General features: G+C 40.8%; 1 protein-coding gene across 1 annotated transcript in view; it reads left to right on the top strand.

Annotated features, from left to right (window-relative positions):
- The window catches only part of ankrd33bb (ankyrin repeat domain 33Bb), a 14,879-nt gene extending 7,825 nt beyond the window's left edge, over nucleotides 1–7,054 (top strand). The window contains exons 2-4 of the mRNA XM_013912689.1: nucleotides 4,849–4,989; nucleotides 5,105–5,268; nucleotides 5,383–7,054. Coding sequence (XP_013768143.1) covers nucleotides 4,849–4,989; nucleotides 5,105–5,268; nucleotides 5,383–6,039 — 962 coding nt within the window. The 3' untranslated portion in view covers nucleotides 6,040–7,054. The remainder of the gene's footprint in view (nucleotides 1–4,848; nucleotides 4,990–5,104; nucleotides 5,269–5,382) is intronic.
- The last annotated feature ends 3,781 nt before the right edge of the window (nucleotides 7,055–10,835 follow it).

Raw genomic sequence — 10,835 nt, 5'->3', positions numbered from 1 at the left:
CCCCCCCCCCAGGCCTTTGCATCAAATCCCACCACAGTCCATACTTGCACACATGTTTTAAAAACAGAGGTTTTGAAACTGAGTATACTTTTGAAATTTAACAGTCTAATCGTTTAAATTCTTTCTTGTTATTCTTTTACAGAATGTTTCTTGTTATGACAGCTTACAAATGATTTTTTTCTTGAAATAATAACAAATATTTCATCTTATATATCTTAAATTGTTCTTGTTTTTCTAAGAACAGTCAAAGTTACTCAGATCATACAATGTTTAGTAAAAATGTGATAACAAGTTTCTTCTATATGTTATTTAAAAAGCTGTGTGGCTGATTTGTATGTTTTAGATATAAAACTCCAACAGTAACATAAACAGTCAGATAATGAAGTAAAAATATAAAATACATAATGCCGCTTAATGTATGCACATGCTAATATGTTGAGCTGTAAGTTTGGTATGTGTTCCAGTGAAGGCTGGACTCTCTCTGCACTCCAATGTACGCTGCTCCTTTGTGGAAGAGCTACAGAGAGAGCAGTGTGCAGAAACTCACTGAAGCATATAATGATGGATTTAGGCTGAATCTCAAGTTGCAAAGGTGGAGCAGTGCAAGCCAAATGTTTGTTAGTGTTGGAGTTCCTACCTGTCATGCTATATTTCACAATCTGATGCACAGTTGTATGTGTAGCGTAAAGAACTCCAGAATGTAATTTGCATGTATGCATTTTATTTGCTTGTGTGTGTCTTTAATAAAGTGAAATCAACTGAACTATAGTGATAGAACAATTAGAGAGGGACATAAGAGGGAAGTAAAAGTCAAGCAGGCTTCATATGCTACTTAAGTACATCCATCCATCTATTTGCTTCCGCTTATCCTTTTTCAGGGTCGCGGGGGGCGCTGAAGCCTATCCCAGCTGTCAAGCACTGTTTGTTAGGCGTGGTACACCCTGGACAGGTCGCCAGTCTGTCACAGGGCTAACACACAGAGACAGACTACTTAAGTACAGTATAGTGTAAACGTACTTAGTCACATTCCAGCTTCCTCAATTTTCCTGATTTAAGCCAACTCAAATAAACTGAGTTGATCAGCTTTTTAACGAAAAATACTGGTAACTTAATTAAAGGTAATTAATATTTTTAATTAACGCCAATATTAGGTTTATAAGGTATAAGGACATAGATGGTTTCTGATGGATTAATGGTTCTATTTATATTGTTTATTAACTATGTTCTGATACAAGATGAAGCAATCACATCGTGTGTGTGCGCGCGCATGTGTTCCTGTCAAGCTATCTTTGTGAGGCCTGAAATCTGCATTCTACTATACTTGTGAGAACCAACAGTCACTTGTGAGGACACACACACCGGTCCTCACAAATTTGAAGGCCTTTTTGAGGCTCAAAATGTGGTTTTGGTGTCAGGGTTACAATTAGGTTATGGTTAGGTTTAGGGTAAGGGTAAGTGTTAGGGTTAGGCATTCATTTTTAATGGTTAGGTTTAGGGTAAGGGGCTAGGGAAAGCATTATGTCAATGAAGGTCCTCACTAAGATAGCTGAATGGGATTGTGTGTGTGTGTGTGTGTGTGTGTGTGTGTGTGTGTGTGTGTGTGTGTGTGTGTGTGTAAAAGCCCTCCATGGTAATCACATTCTATATGTCATTGATACATCTTATAGAATGTGATGACGTCACAGCTCCAGAGCTGTGTTTTCTCCACAAACACATGTTACAGATTGCTAATGTTGATCTGTAACTGTGATTTTCTTCCAACCTTGCAAATGTTCCATCAACAAATGCAGAAAAACATGCAACTCTGTGAAGCCCAAAGATCCCAGAATACGTTGGAAAGTCTTTCCGATGAAACCTTTTGGTTTAAATTGAAAGACGTGACCACCTACGGCCATCTTAAGACGGAAATTTACACAGTGGGTAACTGGATCCCAAAATTCTGGGAGGATGAAAAATCATCTGTGCCACAGATAGAGCAGATAGTTTTTGAAGAACATTTCTGGACCATCATGGTAAACGAAGTCCTGTGTGCCCACATCCAACACGAAGCCTTCAAGGTGGCTGATCTGATCAGGAGAGAATGTGAGAGTCGAAAGAAGCCAGCAAGACAAAAGAAGAATGAAAAACCAGCCAAGCTGCGCCAAAGGACAACTTCTTGTCCGTTCTGAAAAATTTTGAAGAGCACGCTCACCTCCAGAAGGAAGCAAATAAAGTGGCTGAGCTGATTAAGAAAAGGGACAATCTTTTGTGCATCCGTGTTGGTATGAAGACTGTAATTAAGTTACGTTTCAAAGCTCATTTTTATGTCTCCATGACATCAACAAGCACCTGAAATGTAGTGGGCAAACTCCAACTTGCAAAGGCCATCACTGTGTATCAGGTATCATAAATGTGCTTCAGTTAGCTAATGGACATGACTAAATTCAGTTTCCTTTTTTACTGCAACATCTTCATTTGCAGCTTTCTTGTGTGTCTAAATGAAAAGCATGAGATCAGGTGAATTTATAAACTTGGGTTGTCCATGCAGTATGTGTTGATTCATTATCACAAAAACAAAAGGCAAATTACAAGAAGCTATATTTGGCTTAAACTCTACATAAAGGCACACAAAGTCTGTTTACTTCAGTTCATCACTGTGTAGTCATGCAGTGATGGACTATACTCCCTTCCACACATTTTAATTATTATTATTTTTTTAATATGGAGATCTGTAAACCCTCAAAAGCCAAATATTTATTTGAAATACTAATCGAAGCAGGTGATTACGTACTGAAGGCATGAGTGGCATCACGTGCCGCTTTTATTTAAAATGTTTCTTTTAAGTTTGTTTCCAGGGTAACTTGCCGATTTCAGCAGCTTATTCATTGGGAGACCAATCCACGGCCTGGAAGCGTGTTTGGGATGATTGTCACACTGCAAAATGAAGCTGTTGAAAGTCAGATACTTTCCTGATAGTACTGTGCAGTGAAACAAAATCTGACAAGATCCTCACCAGCACTGGCTGAAATGCTCCCATCACACCATCACAGAGCGTCAGACACTCCCTGTTACTCCTCTGTTCACAATGCTGACAATGATTTGAACCCAAATTTTTAAGTTTGACTTCATCTCTCCATAAAACCTGTTGCTGCTGATTTTCAGTCCAAAGAAAAACTCATCAGAAAGACGACAGAACTATTGCTTGAGACCACTTTAAACGTGACAAGAACGTCTGGTTCCTTAGAAGCAAAACAGAAAGAAATGGGGGGTGGCTCAAGATTTTTGCACAGCTCTATATGGTGGAAGAAAATCTACTGCATAGAAATGAGTCACACCGATTTTAATAGATCCAAATTATGATTTGTGTTGTATAATGGGGTCTGGTGGTTCCCATTGCAAGAATCACCGTTATTTGCTCACATTAATCCGTACCATCATAAGTAATTTCATAGTGATGCAGCCACATGTATCAGACATGGCGCCCTGGCCTCTTATCTGCTAACAATGATGAATGGCTCACTGCAGCCAGTGATGAATAGCTGTAGGCTGCTCTTCATTTTCTGCTTCATTAAAAAAGTATCGATCCTTTTTCACACAAAAATCTTCAGCAGCACCTCAGACGACTCAGGCGACCACCACCACACACTGCACCATCACAAAAGTGCTTCCTGACCCTTTACTAAACTCTAGACTAAACTCTAGACTTAGTTTGGGAATCAAGGCAGTAATGAATTTATGTCCAGCCCAATGCTAAAACTGTATCACACTCACATCCTTAGCCTTAGCCTGGTTTTGCTCATTTAGGAATGTTGCAGCCGATTGCTCTGGATTTCTAAGAAAATATATTTTAAAAAAATTTATAATTACTACATCCTGATCTTAATGCACACTAAACAGTTTTGCTTGATGACTCAGTGCTAACCAATCTGACAGGGGTTTTGGCATTATTTGGGGTTTGTAGCACTAGTGTGATTTCATCCTGCAAAAAAAAAAAAACAAGTGAAAAGGATACGCAAAGTAATGACATTAAAGATGAAAGTGTGTAAGTGTTTTAAAAATAATAAGATCATAACTAAGATTTTTTAAAAATATGTGTAACACAAATGTGATAGACATATTTTTAGATTCTGCATGGCAACACTTTTCAAAGTGCTGTCTCAAATAAACCTGAAAGAAACGATTCAGATGTTAGAATGAGTAGCTTTAGTGTTGTTTTTTTAATTAAAATGCTTTCACATTAAATCATGTTATCAGCTAATGCTAGCAACCCTGGTTAACAAGTTGCATCCATACACTGTATGGGAGCAACACACATAAATAAACGAATAAAATATAATTTTACTCACCAAAACAGGAGCACAAACTTCAACAGCACCACAAAAAGATCTGATTTAATGACTGGAATTAGCAGAAGTGAGGCCCTGCAGGAGCACCTGCCTGTGTTGGCACACCTGTCATAGCAGTCATGCTGCAAACTTTAAGACCAAACAAAGTCATGAAAGGTGAATTATAAAAAAGATTCAGGTTCGGCACATTTGTTATGGAGGAGGAAATTTGCTCTGGACTGAAAGTGATTTTTCTCTCAGGCAGTAAACGTGCTATTTTCATTGATGACGTTGGGCGTTTCAACACTGGAGCCTATGGGGAACGACTCACTTTTGAAGCCAGACTCAAGTGGCCACTAGAGAAAGCGCAGTTCTTTTGACATTTTAGAAATGGCTTCATGTTTCAGCCACTGGAGACTGCAACTTAATGTCCACTGTGTTTTCAGAAAAATGTCATCGAAGTATCGTAGAAAGAAGAAGGAGAAAGCGGCTGCTGGAATATACAAATGCAATCCTTTCATAACATGTGTTTTTTCTTGTGCAGGTCATGCCATCATTTCCAACTACCTACTAAACTACTTTCCTGGTCTGGACATCGAGAGGAGGAACTGTCACGGTTTCACAGCTTTGATGAAGGCTGCCATGCAGGGCCGGGCTGAGTGTGTTAGATCGATCATGTTGGCAGGTATATAAATGCAATAAAGATCATGAAAGCCTCAACACCGAGGGAACAAAGAAAACATTTCTAAAAATTATTGTGATTTTCAAAACACCCCCCCCCCACACACATATCCATACAGGAGGTGATATCCAGGCTCGGGACTTTGGCCGGAAAATGACACCCAAGGAGTGGGCGCTCTTCACCGGTCGGTATGAAACAGCCCGCCTGATGAGTCGGCTGATGTCCAACCCTTGTCCTGAGCAGTTCTGTGACTCCTTCTCCCTGGAGTGGCCACTGCTGGAGGTTAATACACGTTTCTTAATTTTGGATCAACTGTTGAAGGCACCACATTTAAAATATAATCCAATTTTCAAGTTAAATGTTTCTTTTTTAAATGAAATATTTGGTCTTCTACAGGAGTTGGTGGCCCAGGCCCAAGAGCCAAAGACCTGTAAGCAGCGTTTGATCAACCTTCTTTCCTGCTGCCCTTATAGATTTTACATCAACAACAAGGTAAAACCTATGGAAGATGGTGTCCTTGAACACATGGTCCGGATCACCACGGGACTGTCCAGTCCGCTTATCGCCACAGCTTGCCGCACGGTGTGCCCGAGCAGCCCGCCGTGCATCGGAAAACGTCGTCACGCAGTGCAAGAGATTCTAAAGAGGCAACGTCTGGCGGAGCTGAAGCGCCTGGGCCCAGAGAGGCTAAACAACTACAAGAAACTTTTCCAGAACTCACGGATCCTCCTCATCCCCAGGGAGAAGGATCGGAGGGCCAGTCTCCAGCCTCAGCTGCTAAACAACATGGCAGTGGCGTCCACAGTGGCCATAAGACGAGCCAGCCTGCTGCCACTCCATATGCTGAGGAGAAGCAGTGTGAGGCCGGGCCTAGTGGTTCCCAAGGTGAGGCTCTGCAAGGCCCCAGCTCCAAGCTACAAACCAGAAAAACTCAGAAGGAACAGTAACCAGAACCAGCTCCAGATACCCAAGTGGGATTATAAAATGAAGAAAATAGGGAGGATGCAGGAGGAGGAGCGGCAACGACTGCTACCCCTGATTAGGAGAAGATGAAGGACCAAAGAAAGCTAAAGGAGACGTGACTTACTGTAGCTTCAAAGTGCTCAGTGTAAATCTCGACATGGCTCTCAAAATGCATATTCTTGCAGAAAAAGACACTTTGTAGACCAAACTGCTCATTGTCTTCTTTGTTAGGGTTTCCTGCAATGTTGCCTTTTTTTCTACTTGAAACCACTCTTACTTTTCAAGGTGCACTTTGTGCTGGAATGTGGCAGATATGGGAGCACAAGAAAAATATCATGTACATGTAACATAATATCTCTTATTTGTATGTCTGTTGGTATGCTGACAACATTCATTGTGTATTATTATGCATTCTATGGAATGTGGCAGAGAGTGGTGAGATGCTTATTCAAAAAAAGGAAAACATCACACATTACTCATTACTTTTCTTAAAAGTAACACAGTACTTAATTACTCATCATAGAAAGTAATCTGTGGACACTAACGGTTACATTACTTACATGTTACTCTATAATAAGTCCTGAAATGCACTGTCACATTAACTATAAACCTGAGGCTACAGTCCCACACACTGACACAAATCCCTATCCTGATGAGGGCACAGCGTTAGCTTTAAACACAAAACCTACAACAAAACACAAAAACGAAATCAGGACAAAGAGAATTTAAAGGGATTATAGAAAAAAACCTCATCACTGCCTTTATTACCTATCTAAACCCAGGCTCTATCTGCTGGGGTGGGCTCTTCATCCGCCCAGCTATACCCCTCAGCTAGCTATTCGCTAGCTTTGTGTTAGCAATAGCATGCTATCTATGCAGATGCCCCTGAAGAGCTAATGTTGTGTTAGCAGTATAACACACGTGTCTGTCCTGAATGCAGTTTGCACTTTGCAGTTTTGTTCTCTCATGTTCTCTCAAAATAAAAGTTGTAGACCTTTTTTTTAAATTTTCCTCCTCCCTTAACTGAAATGAGCGGATTACAGTGCAAGTGCACATCAGGACGAAGTCATAATTGATAGTTTTTTTTCCTTCTACCTGCCCATTGTGCACATAATTTAGGAACCTTTGTAACTCATGTAATGAGTTCATGATATGATTGCTCAGCTTAGTCCAATAATGTGTTACATTAACTGTGTTATTTAAAAATGTAATGGGATAACAGTTACGTGTTACTTTGGAATGGGTTAACACCCAACACCATAACCCACCTATAGGCAAAAACCACACACTGCTGACCTTGTTGCTTGAAAACAATCCAGGTTTAACACACCAGCCATTGTTAATGGTTGACCTTCTAAGGTCTAAGCCATCATACGTAGGAACCCTAAATCTACCCTAACTCTGTATTTTGGAGAAAGCCAATATAGACTTTTTTCACTTGGGAATTACAAGCAATATATTAATACCAAAAATGGCACATTCTGATTTTCTAGGGTTAGTGCTCGGTTAAAGCTGGGGATGGTGTAGATAACATCATATTTAGAGGATTAAGCACACTGAAGGTTGTAAGATAAGACAGAAGTGAGATTATATCACAGGACAGAATGGTTTGGATGGAGACAAAGAACAGCAACGGGATGAGAGGTGTAAGAGAGGAATGCAGACATACAGAAATCATAGAGACACTATAGGGTCTGTTTTGAAGCCTCATGTCTCATATTTCATCTTGGTATTTTGACCGATGAGCGAGGGGTGATTCTGGCTGAGAACCGAGAGACCCTGTATGCTCACATGACAGCAACTTATCAAACAGAACATTTGGACATCATATTCTACTCAAGGGGATCAAAACTGAGACTCTAATCTTACTAGGAAAGGGTGTTTTGGGGTCATAGATTACTTTATGCCAGCTGCTTCCTTAAACTGAAGAACTCGGTTAGGTCTGTCAGACTCTTTTATATCATCTATTTACTTTAAATGTAACACAATTTTTTTTTTAAAATTAAAACAAAGTTCCCCATTTATTTTTCAGTTTTGGAAGCTGTGTCCATCTTTTACAGTCCATGGGTCCTATTTACCTTAGAAGAAAAAAGGGTAAAAGCCTTGGAGAAAGGGCACAACGTATTGGAAACTGACATACACATTTATTGGAGAGGAATACCAAGAGGGCGGGAATGGGGCTTTAAAGAGCAGGAAGGTAACAGCCAGTTGGAGGGATTTTAACAGGATGGAGAGAAGAGCTCCGACGCGGCCAAATGATGATTGGTGACTGGCTGTCACAGATGATAGCTGCAGACAAGGACAGCTGAACATTCAGGAGGAAGCCAGCAAGCCATTTTACATCAATACATAGTACAACAGGAATTTTCATGGAAGTGGAGAGCTTACGAGCAGTTCTTGATAGCTGAGCTGAGAAGCCAGCTCACGCAGGCTTTGTGAGGGCTTTGTGGAGAATTTGAAAGGCAGCGCCAAAAATAAACAGCTTAGTGCTAGACTGTGACTTGTTGACTTCACAAAAAAACACCATGAGAAACATACACTGTCGTCTCGAACCCTGTGCATGAGATGAAACACGTGTCCCAATTGTTCTGAACAAACATTAAAACATTTTAAACTTGCCAGCTCCATACTTTAAGGTCTGCGTGATGTCCGACTGCGCCCATTTGCAGGCAAATGTAGAGGATTCACTGTGTGCAAATCATTCCTGCTGCCTCCTGCATCATCTATTGGCCATCTAAACCAGATTATCCATTATTGAGAACATGTCAGAAAGGGCATCTTCAATTTTTGGCTAATGTTGAGGACGTGTTTACTGTCAGGTACTGTATAGATCCAGTGCTCTGTGAGTACTGGTGATGGTGTGAAAGTCATCCTTAGCTCTTCCAGTGCAATGCTTCAATATTTTGGCTAATTTTGCTCCAGAATGGTCATAATACAAAAAAACATTTACATGTGCTTATATATAATACGAATATATGTGTTGTGTTACTATAAACAAAAGTCTGAAGGAAAAAAAGATCAGATATGGTATTATAGTGGAATTAGGACACTATGTATAAAAAGCAGCCTTATTTCTGTGTGGAGTTTGCATGTTTTCCCCGTGTTTGCACGGATTCTCTGGCTTCCTCCCACAGCCCAAAGACATGCAGTTAGTGGGGTTAGGTTAATTGGAAACTCTAAATTGCCCATAGTTGTGAATGTGGGAGTGAATGTGAGCACGAATGGTTGTCTATGTCTATGTGTTACTCTGCAACAGACTGGCGATCTGTCCAGGGTGTAGCCCACCTCTTGCCCTAAGACAGCTGGGATAGGCTCCAGTGTCCTCTGCAACCCTGAAAAGGATGAGCAGAAGCGATGGATGGATGGATGTGACCTTATTTGCCCACTAGTGGAAACCACTGAGAACTGCAACAAATGTACATTAAAGGTGTGCGGTGCCATTGTTTGTAGTTTCCCTAACCCTACCCTAGAAATATTCAAATATGAGTAGTTATTAGTGTATGCCAGAATTATTGTATGTGTTGATTTCCTAGCATTGCAATTAGATTATGTCACAGGGTTAAAGGAAAAGCCAACTATAAATATCCTAGTCAGGCGCTTCAGTGTGCCTTGTTATGGATTCCTCGAGTCTCGAAGTCTACTGGAGAGATGGAACAACACTCTTTCAAAAGATATTTCCTCATTTGCTGCTTTGATGATGGTGGAGGGCAGAGCTGGGTTGTGATCAGGTGACTGAAAATGATGTGAATTATTTTAGCAAACCTTTGTTGATGCAGTATTGTTATCCCGGAAGAGAATATTCCCATCAGGGTAGATAGAGCCACAAGACCACCAGATTTCCTCAGTGTTGTGGTTATAGCCTCAGTCACACTAGAGCAGTGGTTCCCAAGCTTTTTTTGCTAGGCCCCCCTGAAAAATCTTCGTGGACTGTTCGTCCGTGATTTGGAGAGCCCAGTGCGTGCTCCCGATGCAGGGAAAACCAATTCTGCAGGGGAGACCTACCTTGGCAGTTGTGCAGGTGAAACCAAAGGGAAGATATGCTTCACCATATTTTCTAGTCTTTGGCTTGGAAGGAAGTTGGTTTGGAAATATATTTGATGATGCTTCATCTCCTGCTTTGCGTTTGTGTGGGAGCCCCGTCAAAAACCTGTCCATTATGCTAGCAGTGTCCAAGCGTTCTTTTTTCTTTTTTTCATACCGCGGCGCGGTTCCCACACTTTGGGAACCTCTGCACTAGCGATAATGGGAAACCTTGTGACTAGGAAAGATTCAATTGAATGCTTTTTTCGCTCTCAGCAAACGATTGCAAAAAGTTGTAGTGATCGGATCTATCTCTGGATGGATCCTTCTAAATGGTTGCAACAATAATAGCTGCGCAATGGTCTCTAACCTGTGTAACTGGTTAGAGACCATAAAGGTCCCTTAATGTTTCATCTTTATTTATACACAGTCTTGTGAAAAAGTATTTTCCCCTTTTCTGATTTATTAGGGTTTTTTTTCCTTTGGAGGAATTTTTATCCAATCAAATTGGAACTTTGATTATGTCACTCTAAAAAGTTCCTACTGTTTCTTTCTTTGATTTAGGGCTGGAGTTGCTTCTGTACTTTGGATCTTTGTCCTGTTTCATAACCTCAGTGTGTTTGAACTTCAGAGTACAAACTGATGGTCAGACATTTACCTTGGTAGAGAGCAGAATTCATGGTTCTGTTAGTAAGAGCAAGTTGTCCAGGTCCTGAATCGGCAAAGAACGTCCAGACCATCACACTAGCACCGCCGTGTTTGACTCTGTTCTTGTTATGAAATGCTGTGTTAGTTTTATGCCAGATATAACGGCACAAGGTTCCTCCATTCATGGATGGTTCTCGCCGTGGTTCACTGGAGTCCCA

The sequence above is a fragment of the Pundamilia nyererei genome, unplaced genomic scaffold, assembly GCF_000239375.1.
Source record: "Pundamilia nyererei isolate P.nyererei 1_Seehausen unplaced genomic scaffold, PunNye1.0 scaffold00098, whole genome shotgun sequence".
In the NCBI taxonomy this organism is placed as follows: Eukaryota; Metazoa; Chordata; class Actinopteri; order Cichliformes; family Cichlidae; genus Pundamilia; species Pundamilia nyererei.
The sequence above is the reverse complement of the archived record's forward strand: the minus strand, read 5'-3'. Positions and strand labels throughout refer to the sequence as shown.